Below are 26,714 nucleotides of genomic sequence, written 5' to 3'. Positions count from 1 at the left end.
CCGGGTGGGCGTTCGGTCTTCTGCTAGGCGCAGCGAAAGAAAGAAAACAAAGGGCGCTTGTTTCAGTGAAGGGAGAGCGCGAGTGGCGGAGGCTGCGGAGCGAAGCGGAGGTCTGCGGTATGCGGTGGTGCGTCTGTGGCGGAGATTGGGGGAGAATGAGGACGGCCAAGCGCGCACAACAGTTTGGTATCCACTAGAGGAGGGGGTAAGAGGGTGGTGACACGGCAGAGCCAGCGGAAGAGCGCACGACTGTGTGTATACAGAATGACAAACAGAGACAGCAAAAAGGTAGAGAAGCTAGGAAAAGTATATATATATATACTTATATATATATATATGTGTGTGTGTGGAGGTGGGCGGGAGACGCACCCACACCGAGACGCACAAGACAGACAAAGCACAGTACGCGAGGGAGAAGGGAAGGGGGAGCAATGAAGAAACAACGGAAGCGAAAGGCACAGCGACGTCGAGGGCGGGCGGTGAAAAAGAAGGAAGAGGCAGCGGATGGTGGGCGGTGTGGAGGGGAGAGACTCGTTCTGCTTGGTGGCCGAGGGGGAGTGATGAAGAGGACTAAATACGGAGGAAATGCTCACAGCTTCACGTCGTGTGGCAGGGAGGGAAAGAGGTGGGCACAGAAACACACACAAACGGCGGTGGCGAGACGAGAGAGGGGGGCCACGACGGGGGTGAGGCGATGTGGAGAGAGAGAATGACAGCACATGAGGTGAAGGGCGCGCTGGGGATGGGAAAAGCCATGGTGCCGCATTCTGAGAGCGACCCGCCGCACGACCTCAGTGCACTCACCAGAAGTGTTAAGAAGGGGCGTCGACACATCCACTGTAGCCTGAATCGCCTGATAAAGTACATCATGCATGTTCGCGTGTTTGTTCGTTTATCATCTCTGGCGATGCGGCTCGTGCTTGGTTTCAGAAAGTGTTCGCGTGTATGATGGAGGGGAAAGAAACGCTCCCAGCGGGGTCCATTCAAGAAGAGAGAACGGCATTCATCAGCAGTAGGGCAAGGAGAGATGGGACACGCGCATCAAGAGACCACCGGTGCACACACCACCACGCGCCGAGAGGGAGATGGCAGGAGCGAATGGACGAAGAGGCACACAGAAAGGAAAACGCGAGAAGCAAGCGAGCGCCAGTCAATTGGGTCGACGACAGCGAGGGAAAAGTCGGAGGCACACGCAGAGCAGCAACAGCAGCAAGGCGGCAAACAGGCGAAGCTTTCAACAAGTGTCAAAGGACCGCGCAAACACTCGCACACACACAAAAGGGCGGAAATAGTGAGAGAGGGTGGGAGCAAAGCAGGCGCGACATGTGCACACAGACCACCTTACCATGGCATCGCCTCCGCCACCACATACATTCACACGCCTGAGAAGGACTACAATTCGTTGAGAAGCTCGGTGAGGTGGCTCTCCAAGCTCAGCATACGGCTTGGCACAGCCGGCGGTAAAGAAGCGGCCGCTTTGACCTGCAACTGCATTGGCGCAGCGCCGCCTGCACCGGCCACCCACCTCCGCAGATGCGTACACGCCTCTGCCACGTCCTCGGCACAACTGAGGCGGTGCGGCACGGTATGGGGCCCGAGGAGAAGCCGCATATGCACCGAATCCAAAAGAGCGCTGGCGTACAGCCAGCAGGAGAAGCAGAGCGCCTCCTCGCCGTCAGCGATAGGCGGTCCAAGGTACAACAGGGAGAGCTCCTCCTCCGTGAACTCGCCATTGTCGACCGGCTGAGGGTCGGAGGTGACGGTGGCGTGTTCGCCCATCCAGCCAACCATGCGAGGAACCCACAGCGCCACGTAGCGGCTCATCACTCGCTCCACCACATTCAAGGTCGGCGCATCTGTCGACGCGGTGGAAGAAACACCGCTGCAGGCGTCATGGACCCATACTGTGAGTGCCGCCCGCCGCTGCACCGCCTCTCGTACGCCGTCCAGCGCCACAGAAAACGGCACGAGAATGTTCGACGCGTCCCTCTCCCACGGGTGCAGGCGAAGCAGGGTCAGCACGCACACCTGCAGTGTTGTGACTCCAAACGCCTCCTGCGAGGTGGACTCCATAAACAGCGGCTCAGCTGCGAAGTCGGACAGCAATTTGGTGACGGCGTAGAGTCGTCCGCAGCGAGACTGGCTCAGCACATACTGGTGAATAGGCAGCAGATCATCTGCGGAGCCGGAGGTGCTCCTTGCAGGCTTCTGCCGTCCATCGGTGCACGCCTGCGTGAGGCGTGTGGAGAGGTCGATCTCACGGGACCATTGCACCAAAACCTTGAGCAGCTGCGTGAGAGTCTGCGCCTCGTTGTTCAGCTTCTCTACACAGTGCACCGCGTCCGTGTACGGGTCGAAAAGTTTCTCCTGACTCTCGCTTTGGCGGGCAAAGACAACGCCAATGTCGTCGAGTGTGACGGCATCGCGCAGTCGCGCTACAGACGCCGCCAGCGCTGTCTCCTCTGCGCGATACACCTGGCTGTACAGGTTTAGCAAGACGGGATAGCAGTACTGAAAGACGCGGTCTGCCACCCAGCGACCCACCAAAGCCTCCCCTCCATAGTCGAGCACCTTCGACTGCTGCTCCGGCCCTACCATGTCCAGCACCCAGCGCACCGTCGAGCGCGCTAGCGACGCAATATCACGCAAGGCGAGGTCAAGGTCCGCCGCGCTGATGCGCCGCCCCTCCGCTGGGTGGATGCAGCCGCCGTACGCGTTATGCAGCGTGCACCACCCCAGGGGGTTGCCGTGGCCACCAGCACTCACCTCCGTGTCCACACCACAAGTGCCATACAGGCAATAGAAGCAGCGCCGGAACACATGCAAAGCCGTCTTGGCGACCTTGTGAGCGTTAAGCAGTTCAAGCACGCAGCTGCGCACGTACTCGGTAGAGTTGGACTGCTGGATGCCTGCACGAGATATGTCAGACTTCTCGTAAGCGATCCGGCGCGCCTCGGCATCGGTGTTGCTCAGCAGCGACTCCCACTGGAAGCTCTCGCGCCACTCGTACACCTCCGTGTCCATGCGGGCTTGTGGGGTGAGACTCGGCAACACGAGCTCACCATCTACGGGGCTGCAGGCAGTGCGCCAGTCGGCGGATATTCGAACGCCAGACGGCAACGTAACGTGCCCCTCGCCGTTGCACTTGCCATCACGCCACACCGCATCCAGCACGACGCCATCCCATCCCGGTCGCGACGCCGGAGGCCATCGAGCCGCCCCGCATGGTGCGTGACGTCCATGCGGGGCCTTACTATCGCCGCCCCCGCAACTCCATCCACCATCGCTACACAAGCGAGAGAAACACCCCTCCACCTCAGCAGGAAATATGAAAAGAGTACCAGTGTCGTGGAACTGGTCGCGGTGAAACCGGCCAATGTACCGGCTCCCGCTGGCCCACACGTAGCACCCGAAGCCCTCACGCTCATTCCCTGCCCACTCCCCAACGTAGCGATCGCCGCTGGACGTCACCAGCTCACCCCAGCGGTGCCGCAACGGCTCCACAGAGACGGCCCAGGCGCTAAACTTGGAGCGGGTCTGTCCGGAGGGTGGCTGCTTCGCTTTCAGCTCCACAAAACCGCAGTAGCGATCCCCGTTCGGGTAGTCGATACGAGTAGAGGAGGAGAGATCAGGCCGATCCATCCGCCACCGCGCCCACAGGGTGAACGTGGGTGTGCACAGGCGTCCGTAGCCGTCACGCCAGCGCTGCACAAAGTGGCCCTCGTACCGCACTTGACCGTCCCCAGAGCGCCAAACGCCACGCCCATGGGGAATGGCTACACCATGTTTCACCTCAACGGCGCCTTCGTACGAGTCGCCAAGTTCCAAGGAGAGGTGATGGCTGATGCTGCTCGCCGAGGACGTCGCTGCCGTCGTCGTAGCGACGTCTCTCGGAGACGGCCGCATGTGTTCCAACACACACACACACAGCGGGAGAAAAAAGCGAAGCCTGAAATTGGAGCGGAGACGAGTGAAAGGGAGGAGCGTGGCAATACTTTCTCAGCCCCCCGCCCCCTTTCTTCTGCCGCCAGTCCAGTCGGCGAACCACCGTACGCTGAGTGTCGTACCTGCCCGGACGATGGCGAGGTGGGTTCGCGCGTGAGAAGCGCTCAAACGGAGAGAGAAAGAAAGCAGCAAAGACACGAAGAGGACGAGTAGTGGCGGAGTAGGTGAGGCTTCGACGACGCGCCCCAGAGGCGCGGAGGAGCGAGGGCAGCATACGAAGAATGTCACGACCATCAGGGTCATGCAGATACCTACTCACAAACAGGCCCACGACGGCAGAGTGATTCCCGACGCGGCTGGTGCGTGTGCAGCCCCATCGGCCTCTGCCATCAACTTACGCACCGCCAGCTCCCAACCAGTGATCGCGGCGGCAGCCGCACTCTGTTGGTTCTGCTGCGCCTCTCATCTCTGTCATCAACTCAGTTCCTCCATCAGACGTGAACGGCACTCGGCGAGGGAGGAGGGGACAAGAAGGCACGCCACAGATGCAACAGCACACATGTCCACACGCGCCAGAAGTCGGTGCGCACTAAAACGAGCCTACAGGTGCGAGAATGGGCGGCGGGCCGGAGCGTCCGTACGCACGAGCGAGGAAAGGGGGACGGTACAGCACACACCCAGCAGCGACATGCCACCCCGATGATATGCCACTCGCATCACAACAACCATCGCAGAGAATACAGCGCAGCACCTTCGCAGAGAGCCATACGCCTCGACTGCTTGCCTCCGCTCGAACCAGCTCACCTGCTTCGTCCCCTCGCGTGCCACTCGACGAGGCTTCTTCGTGCCTCGGCCGACACACACGCACACAGGTCCACTTCAGTCGTCACCGTCCCGCCGCCCGCTTCTCATGCAGTCGTAACATGCGGCATGGCCTTTGGCAAGTCTGGAGAAGCGGCGGCCGCCTTCTTGGACGGCGCTGACGCTTCACGTGCCGCCTTCTTTGCCGCCTCGTACTGCTGGTAGTAGCCGTACACCTCCATGTCATCCGCGTACTTGAGAGCTGGGTCCGGGTGCTGATACCAGTTCGGGACAAAGAGCACGAGGCACACCAGCGTCGCCGCACACACACCGATGACAGTGACGAGCACGCAGCCCATCCAGTAGGCGATTGGAAAGGAGACGGCCAGTGATCCCCACAGAATGCACTGGAACATGTCTGTGCAGTACCCCTGATCCCGAAGCGACATGGGTGAGAGGAGACCAGCTACCCAGCGTGCGGCGGGGTGCACCTTGCGCAGCGGCGGCGCAACGGGATGCGCTTTGGGCGTGGCGGCGACCTCCATGAACGGCGAACAGAAAACACGGCGCCAAACGGCGGTGATGGAAATTAGAGGAACACCCCAGAGGCAACAGCGGGAGATGGGGAGGGATAGCGGCTGCTGCTGCTGCCGTCGCCACGAAAAGGGAAAGCAATGGAATCCTGACTTTGGTGACCGCGCACACCCAAAGGCACCATACACTGGCAGAGAGAGCGTGATGCAGCAGAATTAGAAGCCGCATCCATCATGGGCCACATTGGGAAGTGGCAGCAGCAGCAGAGGTAGAGCGAGTCCAAGAAGGCGCGTGTAAGAGAGAGAGAGGGGGGAGACAAAGGGATACAAGGAGGGAGAAAACAGTGGTGCAAAGGGGTGGGACGGCGAGTGGAAGTGAGGCAGAGCGGATGCACCGACCGCCAGTGGCTCTCAACGCCTCTGTGCATCACCACAAACCGAGATGCGATGAAGACACGAACCAGCAGATGCAATCGGCGTTGGGCCTCTGCCTGCCGCGGTACGAGCCCATGCAGCATATCGCCAACGAGTGGAATTTCGAGAAAGAGTCGACATGATGAAAGGTGAGAGGGGAAGCAAGAGAGCAGGAGAGCTCGAACGATAGACACAGGCCTGAAAAGGCACGCCTATCTCTCCCCCAGCGATGTACGTTGCCTCTCCCCTATGCGCTTCCCATATGCCCGTCAAACCGTTCGTGTGTGCGCGCGTCTATCCGTTGATGTTGCTCCGGATGATAGTTGCGCTAGCGAAGAGGAGAAGAGACAGGGAAAATGGAAGCAATGAACGGGAGAGGATCGAGGAGAGGGCAAGTACGTCCTGAACCAGCTGTGCCCACACACATGTCCTGTTCCGCACTGCGTTTTCAGAAACTCAGCCCAGAGAACAGGTGTCCTCCCCGCACAGCGCTGTAACCGCGCGCCCCATCGCCACCATCACCGTCTCGCCGCCTCGCGGTCACCCCCGCGCCCCCACGACGCTGTGTTCCCTGCTCTGCTACTTCATCCTCTTCGCATACTTGACGCGGTAGATGGAAATCCAGTGCAGTATCGCGGTCACGGCGTTCTGATGAAAGGCAACGTCAGTGGAGAAGGATACGGCAGTGGCTGTGTTGCCGCTGCCACTAGTACCACCACCACTGCTAGCGGAGTCAAAGCCAGCTTGCGCGTCAGAGAAAGCCTCTGTCTCCTCTATGTCGTACTGCGGAGGGTTGCGCCGCATGAGCACAGCCGCAAACGTCAAGGCCAGCACCCGCTCGTTCACCCCATTCACCTTCTCGTTCGCCAGAAGGCCGCAGCACAGGTCAAGTATCCAGAGCAGGATGCCGCGAAGGTACGGCGGCATGCCCTGCATGTATCCAACGGGGTCGCAGTTGAAGAAGGACGAGTCGAAGACGTTGATGTCCATCTGCGCCAGCCAGATGAGGATGGCCCCCATGATGACCGCCGGCGGTGACCGCTGCAGCACCTCTGGCAAGCGCGTCGCGCTGTTGGGGAAGAGGGCCTCGGCGGTAGCGACGTTGGATGAGCCCAGCTTGTCTGACCCTGGGGCGTAGCGCGCTGGCTGTGCAGAGGACACCGGCGGTTGGTACTGGCGCGAAAGCGGTGCCTTCTTGGCGTCTGGCAGCGAGGCCCAGTAACTGGAGATTGTCGCGGTCATGTTCATCTGATCAATCAGCGCCTTCGTCAGGCGCATCGTCTCTGACATGACGAGCTCGTTGTGGGTGCGGTAGTTGACGGCCTTGCCAAGAAGCAGATGCACGACGGCGGGGCTGGTGTACCCCTGCTGCCGAATGAACGCGTGCTTCAACACCTGCAGCATGAGAGGGGCGCTGTACTCTCCGAGGGGGGACTCCAGCACCGTCAGTGGAAGGCACCCCGGTAGACGCTGCTTGAACAGGTCCTGCTTCGGCGAAATGACCGCGAAGGTCACAAAATACTTGAGGATGCCGTTCACAGAAAGCACCAACACCTGTTCATACTCCCACAGCACAGCGTGTGGGGGCTGTTGCATAACAAGGCGCACGTCCACGGACTCTCCACGGTGCAACTCCGCCTTCTCCAGTTTCGCCTCCATGAACTTGTCCTCCGCCAGCACGCCGTCAATGACAGTCTGCGTCTGCGCGATCTCGACCGTGAAAGGATGCGAGCCGTTGTTCTGCACGGTGACCGTCGCAGTGAACGCCTGCGCGTTCTCGGCGATGTCGTCGACGCAGCTGCCCACAAACCGAGAGTGCGGGTTCGTCACGCTCATTTTCGGCACGTACTTGAGCGTGGGCAGAACACGGCGCAGCTGCGCCAGTCCGATCGGGTCGTCGTGGTTGGTGCGCGGAATAACGTTGGACGCCTTCGCCTGCAGCTCTGTTGTGAGAACGTCGAAGGCGAGTCGCTGGCACCGCGCCGCCCAGGCACCGCTAGCGTTGATGCAGAGTTTTCGGATGCTGCTCAGCACTGGCTCAGGAATGTCCTGGCCGGGGTACATGTAGCCGTAGAGGAAAGGGTTGATCTGGGAAGAGTGGAAGGCGTCGAGGCGCTCCTGTGCCTTTTGTATTGCCTTGGCGTCTGAAGGTGGCGGCTGTGTGTGGATGCTGCTGCGTCGTGCGCTGAGGAAGCACTCCGCCAGCTCGCCCGTGGTGAGAGCATAGCGCGCCGAAGGCGGGGTCAGCACCGCCACGTTGGTGCTCACACTCACCACGGGAGGGAGGCTGCTGAAGTCGTCAGAGACAGACATGAGCGTCAACAGCGCAACGAGATTGGTCGCTAAAAGGAAAGGCAAATGCAAGGAAGCGAAAAGTAGAGAACGGCGAGAGAGAGGCGCACGCACGCAGTGCAGAAGCGTTATGTGTAACCCCGCGTAGCAGGTGTGAAGCGCGGCCGTGCAACGAGTGGGTGAGCGGTCCAGGGAAAGTATCAGCGTTGCTCAGAGACGCACACGGAGACAGACAGAGACAAAGAAAGAGTCACGCACGTCAGTCGCCCAGTGAACAATATTCCCCTGCACACTGTTCGTCGTTTCCTGCAGCACTTGTGCAGTAGCCGCACACTAACGCGTTATTATCGTGCTTCGGCCCATGAGCATGTGCGAGGCGAAAAGAGGTGAGTGTCAGTGCACCAACGGCGGTGCCACGACACGGCCGCGTAAGGCGGAAAGGGAAACGGAACAGACAGCATCGCAGGTGAACGGTGGAGAGAGTGAGAGGGGAGGGAGGAAGAGGCAAGAAAAGGGACAGTAACACCGTTGCTGCGGATGTGGTAGCCACGCGCTGGCAGCACCGAGTGCGACTCATCACCTGCACAACCAAGACACACCGACATGGAGACGTCGCTCTTCTTGTGGTGGACGAAAGACGGCGCTAGAAAGGCGCGGGGTTTGGGGGGAGGTAGATCCTGCGCAGCGAGTCGCACTCGCCGCCTCTCCCTTGCATCCCCGCCTCGCCGCTACACATCAACACGCATGCGCACGTGTGCTGCCACTTGAGTAGTCATCTGACCCCAAAGGTCGTTGCGCACGGAAGTGTGCGGAAGCAACCCCATGCGCGCGCCTCTCGCTTTATCACATCGGCGCGTGGTGCAGCCGTCGTCGTACAAACCGGTACAGGGTCGGGAGAGGAGACACAGAGAGACGAGGAAGACAGAGAAGGAGGGAGAGACCGGAGGAAATGCTCACCACACGTGCACATACACGTGGATATCGGACATGTCTCCTACCCGCGGGTGCCGCTCTGGGCATTGGACAGCTTGAGCAGTTCGTCGTTCAGGAAGGTGATACTCTCAGAGAAGGTTATCAGCTGGCTCCCGTGTGGATCGATCTCCTCCACCATGAGCCCCACCTCCTCCTCCGACTTGCTCGGGTCCAGCTCACGCACGATGGAGGCGAACTCGAAGCTGTTCACAATCCCGTTCTGGTCTTTGTCGTGCCGCCGGAATATCTTCACGTAACCCTCCAAGAAGCGCACGTGCCCATCCAGCTGGAAGTCTAGAAGCAACCGCACAAAGTCCTTGCACAGCAGCTGCGAGTGCCCCGCCCTCGGCGACAGCCTCACATCCTCTTTGTCGTCTCGCTGCAGCCGTGGCAGGGACTGACAGTGGAGGTAATCATGGATGATGCCCGTGATGAGGGCAGAGTCGTCCGCGTTGTACATGTAGTTGACCACCTCCTTCCACGCGTCCTCGGCCACCGTCCCGCGCATCACCTTCTGGAGTGCGTTGCTCAGTTCCACCACACCGCTGAGTGGCCGCTTCGCTTTGATGTGCTTGCGCAGCAGCTCCTTCACCGTCTGGCGCACGTGCTGCTGGACGAAGCGGAACTCCTCATCGATCTCGTTGCGCAATATCTTGCCAAACACGGCCACGTCGTTATCCTCCGGCGCGTAGCGCCTCACGGCCTCCACGATGGCGGTGGCCCACTCGAGAATAATGTCTCGCAGCCCATACTTTTGGTTCAGGTGGGTGTACATGTGCTGCTCCAGAGTTTCGCGCGGCAGCTGGCTCTGCTTGCACTTTTCGTCGTACTTGACCTTGGAGGTGTAGATGTCTTCGATGATTTCCTTCAGCTGCCGCAACGACAGCACCTTCGTGAAGCTCGACCTCAGCGCTTTGGACTCTGAAGACGGCTGCTGAGATCGTCGTGCGAGTCCAGCCGGCGGCAGTGGCTGCGGAGAGGCGCCTATACGGCTCGCGTCCATGTGGGTGGTGTGCCCCGTGCACGTCAGTGGGGTCGCTCCAAGCGACGCACGCACACCCGCACCAGTGCCATCCGGTGCCTCCTCCCTCTCGCGTCTCGAGTCTTCGCCTTCGATCGACGGCCCCTGTGCCGCACTTTCTGGAAAACACTCGATGAGAGAGCGGATGTCTTCCATCGCGTCCTGCATGTCCCGCTTCATGTGCGCCAGCCTGCTATCACGATCTCGCAGTATACGGCGCCAGTGCATGTCGTACTGATCCATCATGGCCGACTCGTAGCGCAGCAGCGTCTGCAGCTGTCGGCCAAGAACGTCGTGACCATCTTTGAATGCGCTCCGTACGACATCGCCGAAGCAGAACTCGTAGAGGAGGCGCCGCGCCTTGAGTACTTCGCCCTCCTGCGCGAACGCGTCGTCTTCCGCCGCCGTCAAACACGTGACGTGCTGCACGACGCGGTTCATGTAATCAAAGAACTCCTGCGTCGCGGAGGCGTCTTGGCGGCTGACATTGGCGAAGAGGCTCTCGATGCCTGCCGAGTCCGTCGGCTTCCAGTACGCGCTGTCCACCGGCGCCATCTCAACGGCAGCAGCGGCGTCACGGTCAACAGCGCCGCTCTCCCCAAGCTCCTCTGTCGGATCAACCAGGGCGGTGCCATTTAAGCAGGTGAGGGCGGGAAGCCGCATGATCAGCTGCTCCTCCGCCTCCGCCGCCGGCGCTGGAAGGGTCACGGAGACGGAGGTGAGCCGCGGCAGCGACTGCAGACCGTCCAGAATGCGGTGCACCCCCCCAAGAGGATTGGAGCTGAGGTCGAGTGCTTCCAGCTTGGTCAGTGATGACAGGTCCATTGGGAGGTCACGGAGCTCGTTGTGCGACACGTTCAGGCAACGCAAGCGCGGCATCTTCGCCAGGAGAGGCACGACAGCATCGAGCGAAGTCAAACACATCCCGGACAGCGACAACTCCGCTGCATCCAGCCTTTCGCGGATAATGCTCTCCACCTTGAAGAACGACATGGCAGCTGTGCTTCGCTTCTCTCTCGAACGTTCTCCAACGGCACAACACTGACGAAGATGCGTGCGTGTGCGCGCACTGGTAGATGACGCGCTCGATCCGGGCAGTTGGCTGGAGCGTGAACGCGTTGATTTTGGGTTGCTGCGTGATTGCGGGTGTGTTCGCAGACGATCCCTCAATCAGCACGCGCGCGCTTTCAGCTGTGTGCGGTGGTGAGTGTGCTGCGTGTGCGAAGGTGAACCCGATCAGTGGAGGCACACATACGCGTAACGGAGGTGATGGACAACAGCGCTGGAGGGTGAAGATGGAGTGACAGAGAGAGAGGAAGGGAAGCGGTGGAAAACAGAGTAAGGGAGAGACAAAGGGAAGACACAGTCGTGGCGTTCCCGCCCCTCCCCTTCCAGCTGAGAACGCTCTCGGGAGGGAAGACGACGAGATGACAACGCGGTGGTCTCCAGACCCGGAGGAGAGAAGAAGTGGGCATCAGCGAGTGGGTACAGAAGCATTCAAGCCCTTATCCTCTGCCTTCTCGTCCTCCCCCCCCCCTCCTCAGCGGCCCCTCGTCGATGCATTTTCTCTTTTTGGCTGCGGCCACCGCCATTGAAAAGGCGAGAGCGCCGTCAGTGCAACTGCCGCGACGCGGCCACACAGCAGCAGCAGCAACGGTCCACAAGTATACATGACGCCATCCTATCCCGACGCGGCTGTCCACATGGTTCTCCTCTACAGCACGCGCCGTCTGCCTCATGTTAAAGCTGTGCTGCGATGTGCAGCACAAACAGAAATAGTAAAGCACGCACACTGCGATGGCAACGGAGTTGCCCAGCACTGCTGAAGGCATGTGCGCCAATGGGCGAACACGAGCGCATATACTAACGAGAGTGTCATTGCGTCTCGGTTACAAGTTTGAGTGAGCCATCCCCGTCAAGCGGCAGGTGAGGCGGCGGCGTCCGTCGCAGTCCCCACACGCGGCGGCTCTTTGGCGACGTAGAAGTACAGCGGCACCAGCGACTGCGTCGTGATGTGCTGGCGGCAGAACGGGCACACGGCCTCCTGTGGGTTCGACTGGATCCATTCAGCGATGCACCGCCAACAAAAGATGTGGCCGCAGTTGGTCGCAGTTGGGAACCGGCGATTGCTCAGGCACAGCATGCACTTACCGGACCGTGCGTCCTCGGTATCCTCGTCGCTGCTTGTGTTGACGGCCGCCTCAGTCGACCGCCTCGCCTCGCGAGACGTGCGCTCCTTGCTGTAACGCCAAAGGCGGACGACCAGCTCTACCAGCAGCACGAGGCCCAGAACAAAGTACGAGCCCGGAGCACCATCACTGTCCTGCAAAGTCCGCGACGGCTTCAGGCTCAGGAACCGTATCCGCACAATGCGATGTGGAAGCGTGCCGAAGCGCTCAAAGAGAAAGAGTGCGCACAGTACCACCTTCTTCAGCACCTCCTCAACATCGGCCGTGGACATGTCAGGGAAGAGTCTACGGGCCACCACGAACACCGCCGTCGGCTCGAGCAGTTGCAGCACGGCGAGCAGGAACACGCGCGCCGGCCCAACCGGCTGCCATGGATGCGCCTTCACCACAGGCAGCAGGTCACAGAACTCCTGCCCGAGCGTCTGCACTCGGGACATGGAAAAGAGTGTGTAGAGGGAGCAGGCTATCGCGGGGATGTGTGTATCGTACTTGTTCGTTAGCTGTGCGCCAATGGTATTCATCAGCAACTCCGTGATCGGTCGTGCGATTTGCATGTCGCTGATATACGCATCCTTGTACAAGGAACGTAGGATGAAAGGGGCAGTAGCCGTCTGCATGTTTTTCCCGTCACTCTAAGAAGGCGGCACGACGTATGGGGGAGAGGGGACGAGGGTCTACACTGCGGCGCAACACACGAGTTGGCCGTGTGTGTGTGTGTGTGTGTGTGGTTGTGTGGTCCTCTCTGCTTTTAGGTCAGTGGGTGGGTGGGTGAGTGAGGGAAGAAAAAGAGAAGGGGGCGCGCGATAGATATGTACTGACGCACAGAGGTGTCTATGCGTCACCGCGATAATGTTCGTGATAGGGAATCGCACGGGGTGAAGGGGGAGAGCAGCGGGTGCACATCCGAGGCTTTGAGAAGCGCAGCAGCGCACGTCCAAAGTGCGAGCGGGTAGCAGAGGAAGAGGAGACACCGGTACAGAGAGAGAGAAAGCCGAGGGAGTGGAGTGCCACCATAACTCGAGAGAGGCGGTTGGAGACATTATAGAGGCTATGCCGCGATGACGCACTGCAGTTGAACGGACCCGAATCCTTTCAGGAGAGTGCCACCTTCCGTGACCATATTCATACACCGGCATATCGGGGGAAGAGCGGGGACTGCACACAAACAACAACAAAGCGGGCGAATGCTCGCGTTTCTCTTCGAATCGAAGCCTGCCACGCACGCATACGTACACATCAAACCACGCGCCCCCTGTATGCGGCTCAAGCCAGTGCGTCGGTACTCACGAAGGGGCTGAGAACAGGTGGGGGTGTAGGGAGCCGCATATACACGGTGTTCTTGGTGTATTCGTATTACAAGAGAGCGTGGAAGCAACCCAGGCGACAAAGTGGCGCCCGGTGGGGCACCAAACGATCAGCTAAAAGAAAAGAATGTGAGATGGCCCGCGCAGAGCGCACGGAAACACCGTCATGTGTGCGCGTAACGGTGTTTTCTTCCCTCCGACAACGTGCCCGCTTCGCTGCCGTACAGCGCGAGGTCAACGCCGCACCCCCGGGCCTGCCACGGGGCCCCTCCCCTCCCCTCGCATCGCGTGGCGCGCAGCAGCCGTGGGCACACGCGCTACAGCAGTGCGGCGTCCCGGCCATCTCAGCGCGGCCCCGCCTCAAAGGCAACGCACCCGCCCGCATCCCAGGTCGCCTCGCAGCCGCTCCAGCCATGCTGGTGGCCACGTGGTGCATATAGCCCTCGCGAGGCGGCTCAGGCGCCACGCACCACTAAGCAGCGAGGGCCGAGTGGGATACGCTCCAGCCACGTCGACACACGCTGCCCATCATATGGATGGCACACGTGCGCGCACCGCTGCAGGTCGCTCCGGTGCAACGCCGTCCACGACCAGGCCGCCGACATGCGTAGCGCGGAGTCGCTCCGACTCCCCAGCGTCGTAGGCGCCTGGCCCTGTCACCACGAGAAGCGGTTGTGCATTGGCGGGAATAGGGGAGGGCAGGGGCTGCCCTGACTTCGCCACACACGGAGCGGGGGAAGGGGTGCACGTGGAGGGGCCCTGAGACACGACTCGCTGAGGTGTCCTGCGTCGTCAGGGACATATATATAAGAAAACAGCAGCACGGGCACGTACGCGCGGCGAGCTTTCAGCGGCAGCAAACACGCATGTATACGGTCTCACTCCACTATATAGATCAAGCACCGCATGCGCCTCACGGCATGGGTAGATGCGGCGCAGCACAAATGGCAGCAGCTGAAGAAAGAATGAGGAAGAGGTGAAAGACAACAGTCTCTTTTCCACCAGTCTTGTGCCCGTGTGTGGGGGGAGGGGAAGGGGGGGGCCTTCCTCGCTGGATATCAGGGCAGAAGACAGCGATGTCTTTGAACCTGGTGAGTCCCATCCCTTTCCCTCCCACTCCTCTCTCTCGCTCTTCTACGCTCTCGAGCGCGCAAGTCGGCACGCACCAATCATTAGCCTCGCCGTGTGGCGAAGGGGGTGTGAGAAGTGGGTGCGCAGAGCACCAGAGCAAAGTCGGCACTTCAACGCCCCCATTCGTGGGTGCAGCAACCAAAAAGGAGAAGGCTTCCTTCGGTTTTGTTCTTGACGTGCGACGCCTGTGTGTGTGTGTGCATGTCGGCAGCAGCATTAGCGCGAGATGAGAAAACTTTACGAGGGATGCAGCTCACCATTCCCATTGCACTGCCCCCTTCATGGGTGTGAGGCATCGCCGCCGTCGCAATCAGTCGCATGTGACGATGCAGCGTGGGCCGTGGTGGAAGGCGAAGGTGCATCGCCCACGTCGTCGCAGCCACCCACCTCGATCACCACCTCAGTGCGTGCGTCTCTGCACGTCATCTCCTCCTCACGCCAGCCGGTCAGCGCAGCCCACACGTTTGCGAGCACACTGCCGTGCGTAAACACGTTCTCCTCCAGGTCCTTTGCTGCGTCGCCGGAGGTGAGGTTTCGCGAGATGAGGTAGGTGTGGTAGACTGCCAGCGACCACACCAGCAAGCCGAAGACGAAAGAAAGCACAATTAAGATGAGCTCCAGGCCGTACGTGTCGGTGAGGGCGGCGGTGAACGCGCTGGGGCTGTCCTCGATGACGGATGTTGCCTTGCTGTGTCGGACGATGCGCTGCACAAAACTCTGAATGCCGCCGCAGAGGGCCGTAAATAACATCACAGAGAGCACCCAGACGAGTGCAAAGTAGGACCGGTAGTTCTTTGCGCCGATGCACGTGCCCGTCCACGGGCAGTGGTGATCGCGGCGAGCCACACACTGATCACAGTAGCGGCAGTGCGCCCCGCGATAGGGACGGTAGATGTTACAGCTATAACACCATTTCATCTCTAGCCGGGCTTGATGAACATACCCGTTTTGGTCCACGTACTCGCGCTCACGCCAGAGCGACTCGTGCGGAGGCGCGTCAGGCGGTGGGGGCGGCTGCCGCGGCTTGACACCTGGATCCGACAACCCGCACAGAAGCAACACCGCCACTGAAATCAGCGCCGTCACCCCAACGGTGACGCGAGCGGGCATGACCTCGTTGGTGAAGAACACAAACACGAGAGAACAGACGGAGATGAGCACCACGCTCAAGGTCATGATGCGCCAGTCGGGGCCAACAAAGATGCGGCCATTCAAGAAGACCTTAATGTTCCCATTGCGCCTTGGCGGCGCAGTGAGTGGCATTCACGTCGAGCCGAGCTCAAAATGGCGCGCGCCAGCACAACACACGTAGTCGTCAATACGCCAAAAACCCCTCCCTCCCTCTCCAAGGTAGAAGGAGAGCGAAGGACAGCACAAGGAAGACGGAGTGGGGAGGCAGTGGTGCGTGCAACGACACACAGAAGAGCACGGTGCAACAAACAGCAAACGGAAAGAAAGAGGCGTGTACACCGCGCGTGGTTCCGGAGCAACAAAACACGAAAAATTAACGCGTACGGACGTACCACGCGCAAGTGTGCTTTTACGCGTCCTTGTGAGTGGGTAGGTCAGTGAAAGCACACCACCACCACCTCCACCACCAACTCCTCCTCGTCTATGTGATAAATCTGGCCGCCTCTCTCTTCCTGTAGGACGACCTCCAATGCAGCGCCAATCAAGCGTGGGAGGAGGCCGAAAAGGGAACAGCGGGGGGGACGAACTCCTCTGACGCACGCGCGCCGCCACAAATGCCACAACGCACAGACTGGGATAAAAAGCGAAATGATAGAGCTAGCAGAGTGCGCAGCAGTGTCGCCCGCTTCCCTTTCTCGTTGTCCGCCAGCGCGTCCGTCACCTGATGAGAAAACGATGTACGAGACGCCGAGAGGACTGGCCACACACACGCGCGCGGTAACGTAATGCGCAGTTGGTGATACGAGTACGCAAAGGTGAAAGAGGGGAGGGAGGGGGTCGCGTCACCTGAAGGAGAACGAAACAATGACGGACGAGAGCGACGACGCAACGAAAGGTACAGCGGGAAAACACAGCGCAGAGGGCAACTGGGCGGAGATCACAACGGCGTACAGAAAATGCGACCAACGCCGCTCTTGGTGTCTTGTTAGAATGCACAGGCGAGGAGGAAGAAGAGCCCACGTCGATACAGCTGACGGAATGGGGGTGGAGGGTACTGGGGCAGCAACAGCGCGCGAGGAGGCGCACCAGCGGTACGGTCTGTGGCACACGTATCACTGTATCGCGTGAACAGCACGAACTGGTGAGAGGCGGATGGCTTTCGTGTTGTATCGGTACTTTGTGACACTGAGAGAGCGGGTGCTGGTGGAGGCGAGGAGAGGAGAGGACGGGAGGCGAGTGGTGTCCAATACGCAGCGGGTGCACAGACTAATGATCTGCTTGATGATGTTGACTTTCATCCACAGACACGCGCACGCACGCAAGCTGAACAATCGACGCGGGCCAAGGGGGGCAGGAATAAAGAAGGTAACGATGGACAGCAAGCGACACGAAGGGTGTGTCAGCAAAGGGCGGGGTCCTCTGGAAGCACCGCAGTGAGCAGCGGCAACAATGGGAAGAGGAGTGAAAAGGTGGGCCGGTGGCATGGTCGCCAAGCGTGTGCTTTCAGGAGCACATACGTGGTTGGAGAAGGAGCATCAGTGATACCTGTGTGGAAGGGGGCGGTGGTGTGCCATCTGTACAACTCATTGCCCACCATCTCGTCGCCCCTCCCGCTTCTCGCTTTGCTCAAGGCGGCAAAGCGGAAGGGGGCGACGAGATGGCGGTCACTGTTAGAGCGAAGGCGGACAACGGAAACGTGAGCGTGAGAGCCACGGCAGCAACGGTCACACAAGCGCAAACACGCATGCACAAGCCTGTGCACACAGGCGCACAGCAGCAGCAGCGTCACTGCAATTCCTCAGCCTTGCACCTTGGAAAGCAAGGGTGCACACCGCTACGTGTGCCACCCTTCGTCCCTTCGTCTGCCGGCGCACGAGCACAGCAATGGAGAGGGGTGCATCAGACCACGACCTTGCAGAGCGCCACTGGAAGCTCGGATGCACGGTGCGAAGAGCACGTGGGCATGGGCAATGTCGCGGCCAGCACCCAACAAGTATATCAGCGGCATGGCACTCATCACTCAGCGATGGAGAAGTAGTCGCAGAAGTGCGAGCCCATGTGATCCTCTCGCTGCCAGTGCAGCCGGTACACGTTGCGTACCTTGAAGCCGTACTTCACAAGACTAGCCTGGATGTTGACAATCTGGTTTAGAGTCCACGGTATGCACAGAACGCGCCTCTCATCACTCGCTCGCGCGGCCTCGTCCGCCATCATCTCCTCCAACACCTGTCGCACATGGCCCCAGCCAATACGTGCCTCGCCCTTCGTCGCCGACAGCTCTGTAGGGTTGTAGACGCAGCGGAGCTCATACGGGAGGACTGCTTGCATGATGGCGGCTCCCCACCCCATATCAGCGCCAGCCGGGTACAGCATCGGTGGCTCTGCGGAGCTGTTGCGCAATATGTCGAGGAAGCGGTGGTGCAGTCCAAGGGCAGGGAATGTGTTGCTCTTGAGCGGGAAGAAGGCTGCTGGTACGAGCTTGTCGATCTTGTCGAAGCTGACGCCCTCCACGATTATGCCATCGCAGACCTCCGCGACGGACCCGACTTGAGCGAAGAACGACTTCTCCCCAGCCTGCGGGCATGGAATGGCAATGACGGTGACGTTGTGCTGCGGTAGCACCATCTCTACCATGTTCACCGCGTAGCAGGCGTCCCCTGAGGCGTCATTGTACCGCACGCATGGCGGTGGCAGGAGGCTGGCATACGCCGGCGGCACCTCCGCCACGGTGTGTAGCAGGGTTATATCCCGGAAGTACTCCATAATCTCACGCCGGTTGTAGCGCCGCCAGTAGCGGAGGTACAAGTACACGAGGTTGTCCGTATGAAGCGAGGCGTACACAATGCAGCACAGCGCTACGGCCAGCATGAAGCCGAGGCGCATCATGCGCTGGTACATAGTAGCCACATGAAAGTTGCGCAGGACTTCCCTTTCAAACCGCTCGCGCTCCACCGTGGCCTCCAGCGCGGCGTGTGCGGCAGCGCTGCCGTGCCTCACCGAGGTCGATGCGCGGGCCGCAACGGTGCCGCGGCGGGCGGGGAATGCCTTCGCTTCCTTGCTGAGCCACTCCACGATCTTGCGGTGCTCCTCCTCCACGTTACGGTTGTACAGCCACGACTTTCCGCCTTTCAGCCCACGGATGCTGTTGATGAGGCGGATCAGCAGGACGTGGCGCACAATCGGCAGCTGCAGCCATGGTGCGCCTGGCATGGGGGCGTAGCTATTCAAGACGTCATGTATATCCTTCTGCGGAATGTACCGCTTGTTCTTGTACCGTCGGTTGATCGAGTAGCACTGGGCGTAAAGCACCTGACTCGCCTTGTCGAAGCGCAGCCGCTTGGGAAAGCTGTGCCGGTAGATTTCCAGTAGGGTACTCATGATAGGCGAAAGAGAGATACCGGTGGCAGGCGCACACGGAGCGCGCCGCCGGGAGGAACGAAAGCCGTTTGTGCCCTTTGCGGTGTGTGGTCCTCGCAAAGGCCTCCGGTGTCCTCCGCAGCACCTCTCTCTCGGTGAATGGCTGCGGTGAACTGCAGGGCGGAGACGGAGGGGGCACGGGGCGACAGTGCGTCAATGAGAAATAGGAGGAGGGAGGTGGGTCTGAAGCACACGCTGGTCAAGTCGATACTCCGTCAAGAGCTTCTCACACGACGCGACGCCTTGCCGATCACATGAGCGACCACACCCGCACCTGAGTCCAGCACACACACAAACACATGCACGCAAGGGTGATTGCAGGTCGCAGGGTGTCTGTGGCGAAACCTGCAGCCACTGCAACCTCAGCGTCGTGTGATCCTTCCCCGTGGCGCACTCACCAGCACCCTCCCAGCTCTGACACAAAATGGTAAATGGAGAGGCAGTGGCGTGGACGATAGTAGGGGACGAACGGCGTCCACGAAGCGATACGCAGGCACGGCACTGGACACTAGCAGCCACCCCGTGATGAGTCGAAGTACAAGGTGAGGACGAAACGGAGGAGTCGAAGAGAGAGAGATTGGGCATGGGAGGCACAGAACAGCATGCACGCGCATGCACACACACACAGCATCTCTGCGTGTCCTCAAAAAGGCAGCACCGTGGTGAGACGTGCGTCAGAAGAAAGAGGAAAGGGATGAGTGGAAGCCGCAACTCTGGGCGCGCTTGCCAAGGCTGGCACACAACACGCAATCGGTCAGTCGGGGTCGTTTGCCAGCAGGCCATCACGTCAGAGGCGGGCCCCACTGCACGAAGGGCACGCATCGCCTCTCCCTCTTGCTCTCCCTTTCCACTGCAGCGATGCTGCACTAGTGGGGATTCATTTTCGTCTTATGCTCGTTTCGCGTTATGGAAGCATCGAGGCGATGCCCCCACACCGGCTTTCGGCTCTCAAAGGCAAGCACGAGTGGGAGCACCCCACCCCGCCCAACAACCGGAACATCCCGCTTCTCCATTTCCACGTGCGTGTCGGCGTCTTTCTCCTCGCCTGCGCAGCTGCACAGCGCACTAACGAAGGAAACAGTGACGGAGAGTGAACGAGGCACACTAGCAGACGGAGAGGCTCTCGGGCTGAGGCGCACACGCGCACACCTTCAAATATGTCAGGTGATGCTGCGCTTACGCGCACGCCCTCCGTAGCTGCCCGGCTCATCGCCCACAAAGAGTGAGCTGGATACGGGCAACGCCTGCACGCTCTTCGGTTGTGCCCCCTTCCTCGAGAACTCACCCGTCTTTGGGTCAAACCCCTCGGGGAGGGCGTAGGGGTCTCTGAAGTTGGCGCGGATCTCGCGTGCCTTGGCGGTGTAGAAGAACATGAGCAAGAAGGCGGGTGTGAAGAGGGCCACGGCGTAGAGGACAACAGCGAATTTGTTCTTCTTCAAGGATTCCCGCACGTGTCGCTGTGCAAGCGGCGACTCCGCGTCCGCCACGACCTCGCGCACCTCTCGCTCCGCCAGCTTCCGCTCACGTTCCATCACGGCGCTGGTGCCACCTTGTGAGCGTGGGAACCAGGTCTGTGTGCGTGGGTGCAGGCAATTAGGCCTATGAGCAATGCGGTGCGCCGCACCTCTTCCTCTCGCCACGTGGCCGCCCAAGTCACTGTCGCGCAGTCCGCCCAGGCCCACAACGGGATCGGAAAGACGGCAGAAGACACACACACGGGAAGACGCGCTGAAGGTGCACGTTGATGAAAGGCAGAAAGTACGGTGGCGCAGTGTGTGGTGCTGCCGACGGCGGCAGAGTGACGGGTGGACGAAGGCGGGCAGAAAATGTGTGAGTAGGCGATAGAGAGGGAGTTACACCAATGCGCCTCCGCCCAGTCCCTCATGACGCAGGACACCTCAGCGAGTCGTGTCTCAGGGCCCCTCCACGTGCACCCCTTCCCCGCTCCGTGTGTGGCGAAGTCAGGGCAGCCCCTGCCCTCCCCTATTCCCGCCAATGCACAACCGCTTCTCGTGGTGACAGGGCCAGGCGCCTACGACGCTGGGGAGTCGGAGCGACTCCGCGCTACGCATGTCGGCGGCCTGGTCGTGGACGGCGTTGCACCGGAGCGACCTGCAGCGGTGCGCGCACGTGTGCCATCCATATGATGGGCAGCGTGTGTCGACGTGGCTGGAGCGTATCCCACTCGGCCCTCGCTGCTTAGTGGTGCGTGGCGCCTGAGCCGCCTCGCGAGGGCTATATGCACCACGTGGCCACCAGCATGGCTGGAGCGGCTGCGAGGCGACCTGGGATGCGGGCGGGTGCGTTGCCTTTGAGGCGGGGCCGCGCTGAGATGGCCGGGACGCCGCACTGCTGTAGCGCGTGTGCCCACGGCTGCTGCGCGCCACGCGATGCGAGGGGAGGGGAGGGGCCCCGTGGCAGGCCCGGGGGTGCGGCGTTGACCTCGCGCTGTACGGCAGCGAAGCGGGCACGTTGTCGGAAGGAAGGAAACAGCGCCGCACTTCGTCGTTTCATCGGTGGACTCCTCCTCCTCACGAGGGAGATGGATGAAGAGAGACCAGGCGCTAGAAAAATGCGCAGCCACGCAGGCGGCCCACAGTTCACACACGCACACACACACACACACCTCCCACACTGAAAAGAAAAATTGAGGCGCAAGGACGCGGGAAAACGCATTGTAATTCCTTAAACTGCGCATGCAGACACGGACGCACGGAAAGCGCGTCAGCAGGAGCGACAGCAGCAGCCTCACCGGTACTTCTGGATGTCACCGTCGTTCTCTTCTCCACTGATGTTGTACCGCTTCAGGCCCAGCCATTCCACCCACGTATTCTTGCGCTGCGTCATGTACAGTTCGTAGTCCTTCTCGTTGCGCCTCTGCCAGATCGACTTCGACGCCCGCTCCAGCCACTCGCTGCCCGCCACGTACTTGACGTACGCGGGCCCTAGATAGGCCGGCATCACAATGAACACGAGCATGCCCGACGTGAACCACAAGCCAACGCGCCTGGCGGAACGCAGGCCTGCCCGCTGGATGTTATGCGTCCCTACCTTTTGCTTTGGGTGGAAGAAGTTCTCATGCCCCTGCGCGTTGGCCGCGGGGGCGTACCCCTCCCGCCGCGGCTCCGTCCCTGGCGCCTTGTTCTCCATGTGCCGCTATCGATACCAGCAGAGACGATGGGGGCGGGAGGTGAGACACGTAGAAGAGAGTTGAGAGAGCAAAAGCAGCGGCAGAGGCGGTGCGCTGTAACGCGGAGCGAAGCGCCTGCGGAAAAGACGAGCGAGGGCTGTCAGCACGTCGATGATGGCTGCCGCACAGAGAGATCTAGGGTGAGACGTGAAACAAGAAGGCAGCTGGGGAGACGCGGATGGCAAGAGGCAGAGGTGCACCCACTCTTCGCTGGAGGGAGGGAGGAAGTCAGTTGTTGCTGTGATGCCGGGCATGTGTATGTGTTTGTGAGCGAAGGGGGTCAGGGGGCAACGCAGAGAGGCGAGGGATGGGAATAGAGAGGCCGGTATGACAGGGTTGCAGAGTGACAGACACACACCATGACGGCGAACGCCTCAAGCGGGGATGCGTTCTGCGTGTGGTGGAGGGAGGGAGGGAGGGAGGGGAGTCAACCTCGTGCCCGCCATCCGTGCGATGGTGTTCAGTAAAGAAGAGGGTTCTGCGCCTTTCACAAAAAAGGCGAAGAGAGAGCTGAGTCACAGTCCTTCTGCGCTTACGTCGAGCACGGTTTGTGTGTGTGTGTGTGTGCGTGTCTGCACAGCAGTGTGCATGTGCCCATTACTCCTCCTCGATCGTTATTCTGGGCGTATGGGTGAGCCGTGTCAGTGGGGCACCTCATTCAACGACAGCAGCAGCAGCAGCAGTAGCGTGTTAGCAGTAGAAAGACAGAGCGGCACTATAAAGAAATGCGGATGTAGAGAGTGAGACAGACACTGCGCACAAAAGGAGAGACGGAGGCGGTGGGAAGCGTGCGTGCATGCAAGAGTGGGAGCTCACCAGGCGACGGAATCTCTGTGAGCGAGACGGTCTCTCCCTCTGCCCCTCCGCAGCAGAAGAACGAGAAAACTGAGCACGAGGACGAGGCAGTACAGCGCAGACAGCTCGAAAAGGCTGCAATGCGTGATGGAGCACGCGGTGCGGGACAGCCACAGCGGGGGTGGCTGCCACCACGTCGCGGATGTTCTGCGGCAGCTGCGTGACTCGTGCGCTCCTCCTTCCGTTCGCGGTTGGTGCCGGTACACAGAGCAAATGGCGTCAGCGGACAGCGTGAGAGAGCAGCGACGACTAACGCCACCAGTGAAGTGGCCTCCGTGGCGCGAGAAAGATGAAAAGTGCGCCTCCGCGACACACGTGACACAACGCATCTGACTTCGTGGATCAGAATCAGAACACCCCCGCGCCGCCGTTGCTTTAGCCTCTGCACGGTTCAAGGCGCTACCTACGCACTGCAGGTCCGACGAGACGGCGCGGAGTGGCTCCACGACCCAACTCAGTCGCTCCTCTAGAGGCCGCTGCAGCCGAACCACGGTGGCCTCGTAGCGCTGCGAGCCGCACAACTGCCATGTCACGTTGCTCAAGGGTGAGAGAGACGCCGGTCGAGAAAGTGCCCCCTCCACTTGTACTCTCAGCACCACCCTTGTGACCTCCAGAAGAGGGGAGGCGTGGAGTAGGGTGCGCGTCAAGGTGCAGTCGGTGTACACTAGTCGCTGAGCAAGACCGCAGAAAGGGACCAGCGCTTCATCGGCGTCGTGGAGGGGGGCGGTGCTAATCTCCAGCACCGTGTGCATCTTCCCATACAGCGCTTGCGCACCGGCGGAGGGGACAGCGGCAAGAGAGAAGATAGAGCACTGTCGGTACGGCTCGTGCACGACGAAGCCTACCAGTGACTCGGTCAGGCATCCGTGCTGAAGACGCCGGTACGTCTCTCCCTGCGAAAGCGGCGCCCGCATCTGCAGCACAGTGACAGGAGGAACCAGCCCTTGGCGCGCAGCCGCGTCGGTTCGAACATGGAAGGCGTCAGCTCGGTGGTGTCCGCCCGACTCTAGCACAAACACACCTGCGGTGGCAACTTCGTTCACCACCGCAGTCGCTGTGTAAGGAGCAGTCGCGCCCGCCACACTGAGGAGTGCTCGCTTGCGGGTCACAGAAAGCCGTACCCCGTCCCAGTTGTGCACCACCTCACGGAGTAAAGCGTTAGTGCCGCTGACACACGGGTATACAAGGTGAAACTGACGAACGGCTGATGTCGCGTCATCAGCGAGCACAGCTGCGCCGCTGATAATGGGGGCATTGGCTTGACTCGGACAAACCAGCGGTGCCCGACACGCTGCCACGAGGAAAGAGAGGGGCGGTGCGGCGCCCAGCCCATGAGAATCATCTGGGTCAATTCGCAGCCACACCTGCGCCACAGCTGCGCCGCTGTCGTCGGTGTACAGCATGGCGTCGAGAAAGGCGGCAGTGCTGTTTTCAAGCCATTCTGGCTTCACCCACGTCTGCAGGAGAGGCGTGAAGGCTGACTTCGCGCTGCTTTGATAGTGCGGCGGGGCGGCATCACCGTAGAAGAAGTCACACATGATGTTTGCAGGGCCCACGGTATCATCACGTCCACCCCATGCGCCGCCGTGCAGTGTCGATGTGTGGGTCTTTGCCGGTAAGGAGGGTGCCCCTCCCATAAGCACCTCCCACGCTCACCGACGCGCAGAGATAGCGAAGCAAGAAAAGGCCGAAACCAATCGTGGGCTGCACCAGCGCAGAGCTCCAGAGCAAAACAAAGTGAATAAGGCGCCAACAAGTGAAAGGGAAAGGTAACGCGTAGCAGACGGCGGCAGCGGCGACATACGGGGGAGAGCGGTGGGGCAGGCAGGACATGCACGTGCTTGGCGTCGAGCGGCAATACCAAGGAGGTGATGCTACGCAGGGATGCCCGTACCTGTGTGGAAACGTGCAACAGAGAGATGATGTAAGAGAGGGGGGAGGAGGGGCACTCGACCACCTCGCCGCTGAGCACCGTCCCCCTCTTCTACATCACAACCAGCACAACACTTCGTATCGCGCTGGAGGGAGGGGGGATTCAGCCTCGGCTGCGACGTTCTAAAGTGTACACGTCGCATGGAATCGTGCACCGTACATTTGGTGCATACACACACGCACGCCTCCGCACATGCGGAGCATCGAATACCCACAGAAGGCGAACAGAGGGAAAAAGAAGAGCGGAGGTGAAGACTTCTCCGCCCATCCCCTCCCCTCGCCGGCGCTATCCTCTCCGCGTTCCGCCTTACACAGAGAGAAACACCCATCACCGCATTTTTCGCTTGCTTTCCTTTGGTTGTCGCTACTCATGTGTCTACCTCTTCAAATACCTTCGCAGCACGCGATCACAGCAGGCCGGCTCTGGGCAGTACCATGAGGTGGTGGAGAGAGTCACGTAGTTCCGCAGCACGCTATCCGTGATGCCTACACAGTGCACGTGGTACCAGCGGTAGCAACCGGCGCACCGCACCACATCACCGTCCATCGCCTCTGTGGAGGTGGGGCAACACTTGAAAGTGCCGAGCGGGAACAAACGGGGCCGGCTTCCCTGCTCAGCTAAACAGTTGGTGCACACGTACATGCCGTCCTTCGGGACGGCGCGGGTGGTGGTAGACTGGGCACAGAAGCTGCACTGGGTCAAGGGAAGAGCCGACAACGCAGGAGGTCCGGCAGAGGCGCCGTCGGCAGCGCCAGAAGTTCGGTTGTTGCCGCTACTTACGCCGATCGACGATGCCCGCGTAATCTCCTCCACAGCGTCCTCCAGCATCCCGTCAATACCCCTCGCCTCATTCTGGAAAGGCGACATCACCGCCAGTGCCGGGTCCATCCTTGCCTCTGCCGGTCTTCCCAAAACGCCAGAAGATGTGACTGATGCGCACATGCATATATATGCATGTGCGGCGCGCGTGTGTGTACGCGAGTGCGACGCCAAAGCGATGCATCCGCGCACACAGATGCACGGAGAAGAAGGGAGGCAGAGAAAGGCGGGGGAGAGATGAGGGGGAGGGGAAGGGACGAGGGAGTCAACAGAGAGAGTGCCCGGTCCCAAAAGGCGAGGGTACAGCTCACTGTGCCACACCTGCGTCGATGATGACCACACACATGTATATACGCACGTACATATGCAGAGAAATGAGGAGGAGATTTGATGAGGAGGAGGCGATGATATATCTTCGCCCACACGAAACAAAATGCCGCCTTGACATGTACGGGAATATAGATGCGCCACCTCTCCCGGCAAGGCAGCCGCTTCCATGGGTATGCCGCACCACATTCACCCACCACCATCATCCAACACGATATACATGGCATCTAAATGCAGAGTTGCTCCTTCTTCTGATCATGGCGACGATGCGTGCATCCTCTTCCCCGCCCCCCCCCTCCCTTTCTTCTCTCCTCGACAGCAACACACGCATCCCAAGAGCCGCACCTCCTCACACACATACGTACCGTTATTGAGACGAATGGGACGGTGGTGATGAGGGTGGGGGCAGAGAGGTGGGGAGGAGGGCCGGGGGCACATAC

At 60.4% G+C, this 26,714-nt stretch overlaps 10 protein-coding genes and 1 pseudogene across 10 annotated transcripts, besides 1 other annotated feature; all 11 read right to left on the bottom strand.

The window, feature by feature from the left end:
• Window positions 1-1,392: 1,392 nt before the first annotated feature.
• LMXM_25_2330 (conserved hypothetical protein) lies at window positions 1,393-3,906 on the bottom strand (the record flags this gene model as incomplete). Its single annotated transcript, XM_003876244.1, has 1 exon — window positions 1,393-3,906. The coding sequence occupies one exon, from the start codon at window positions 3,904-3,906 to the stop codon at window positions 1,393-1,395; it is 2,514 nt and encodes an 837-aa protein (XP_003876293.1).
• Window positions 3,907-4,853: 947 nt separating this feature from the next.
• Window positions 4,854-5,291, bottom strand: LMXM_25_2320 (conserved hypothetical protein; the record flags this gene model as incomplete). The annotated part of the gene is made up of 1 exon (XM_003876243.1): window positions 4,854-5,291. The coding sequence occupies one exon, from the start codon at window positions 5,289-5,291 to the stop codon at window positions 4,854-4,856; it is 438 nt and encodes a 145-aa protein (XP_003876292.1).
• Window positions 5,292-6,272: 981 nt separating this feature from the next.
• LMXM_25_2310 (conserved hypothetical protein) lies at window positions 6,273-8,006 on the bottom strand (the record flags this gene model as incomplete). The annotated part of the gene is made up of 1 exon (XM_003876242.1): window positions 6,273-8,006. The coding sequence occupies one exon, from the start codon at window positions 8,004-8,006 to the stop codon at window positions 6,273-6,275; it is 1,734 nt and encodes a 577-aa protein (XP_003876291.1).
• Window positions 8,007-8,979: 973 nt separating this feature from the next.
• On the bottom strand, window positions 8,980-10,971 carry LMXM_25_2300 (conserved hypothetical protein; the record flags this gene model as incomplete). Its single annotated transcript, XM_003876241.1, has 1 exon — window positions 8,980-10,971. One exon carries the CDS (start codon window positions 10,969-10,971, stop codon window positions 8,980-8,982), a length of 1,992 nt encoding a protein of 663 aa, XP_003876290.1.
• Window positions 10,972-11,893: 922 nt separating this feature from the next.
• LMXM_25_2290 (conserved hypothetical protein) lies at window positions 11,894-12,784 on the bottom strand (the record flags this gene model as incomplete). Its single annotated transcript, XM_003876240.1, has 1 exon — window positions 11,894-12,784. The coding sequence occupies one exon, from the start codon at window positions 12,782-12,784 to the stop codon at window positions 11,894-11,896; it is 891 nt and encodes a 296-aa protein (XP_003876289.1).
• A 2,097-nt stretch (window positions 12,785-14,881) lies between these two features.
• On the bottom strand, window positions 14,882-15,865 carry LMXM_25_2280 (conserved hypothetical protein; the record flags this gene model as incomplete). The annotated part of the gene is made up of 1 exon (XM_003876239.1): window positions 14,882-15,865. The coding sequence occupies one exon, from the start codon at window positions 15,863-15,865 to the stop codon at window positions 14,882-14,884; it is 984 nt and encodes a 327-aa protein (XP_003876288.1).
• Window positions 15,866-17,749: 1,884 nt separating this feature from the next.
• LMXM_25_2270 (conserved hypothetical protein) lies at window positions 17,750-19,111 on the bottom strand (the record flags this gene model as incomplete). Its single annotated transcript, XM_003876238.1, has 1 exon — window positions 17,750-19,111. One exon carries the CDS (start codon window positions 19,109-19,111, stop codon window positions 17,750-17,752), a length of 1,362 nt encoding a protein of 453 aa, XP_003876287.1.
• Window positions 19,112-20,310: 1,199 nt separating this feature from the next.
• Window positions 20,311-20,682, bottom strand: LMXM_25_2260 (conserved hypothetical protein; the record flags this gene model as incomplete). Its single annotated transcript, XM_003876237.1, has 1 exon — window positions 20,311-20,682. One exon carries the CDS (start codon window positions 20,680-20,682, stop codon window positions 20,311-20,313), a length of 372 nt encoding a protein of 123 aa, XP_003876286.1.
• Window positions 20,683-21,898: 1,216 nt separating this feature from the next.
• On the bottom strand, window positions 21,899-22,714 carry LMXM_25_2250 (annotated as a pseudogene).
• Window positions 21,899-22,714: a sequence feature.
• A 438-nt stretch (window positions 22,715-23,152) lies between these two features.
• LMXM_25_2240 (conserved hypothetical protein) lies at window positions 23,153-24,832 on the bottom strand (the record flags this gene model as incomplete). Its single annotated transcript, XM_003876236.1, has 1 exon — window positions 23,153-24,832. One exon carries the CDS (start codon window positions 24,830-24,832, stop codon window positions 23,153-23,155), a length of 1,680 nt encoding a protein of 559 aa, XP_003876285.1.
• A 671-nt stretch (window positions 24,833-25,503) lies between these two features.
• LMXM_25_2235 (conserved hypothetical protein) lies at window positions 25,504-26,463 on the bottom strand (the record flags this gene model as incomplete). The annotated part of the gene is made up of 1 exon (XM_003876235.1): window positions 25,504-26,463. One exon carries the CDS (start codon window positions 26,461-26,463, stop codon window positions 25,504-25,506), a length of 960 nt encoding a protein of 319 aa, XP_003876284.1.
• Window positions 26,464-26,714: the final 251 nt, after the last annotated feature.

This window comes from Leishmania mexicana, chromosome 25 (genome assembly GCF_000234665.1).
Source record: "Leishmania mexicana MHOM/GT/2001/U1103 complete genome, chromosome 25".
In the NCBI taxonomy this organism is placed as follows: domain Eukaryota; phylum Euglenozoa; class Kinetoplastea; order Trypanosomatida; family Trypanosomatidae; genus Leishmania; species Leishmania mexicana.
Note: the sequence above shows the minus strand (reverse complement) of the source record. Positions and strands in the feature narration are given on the sequence as shown.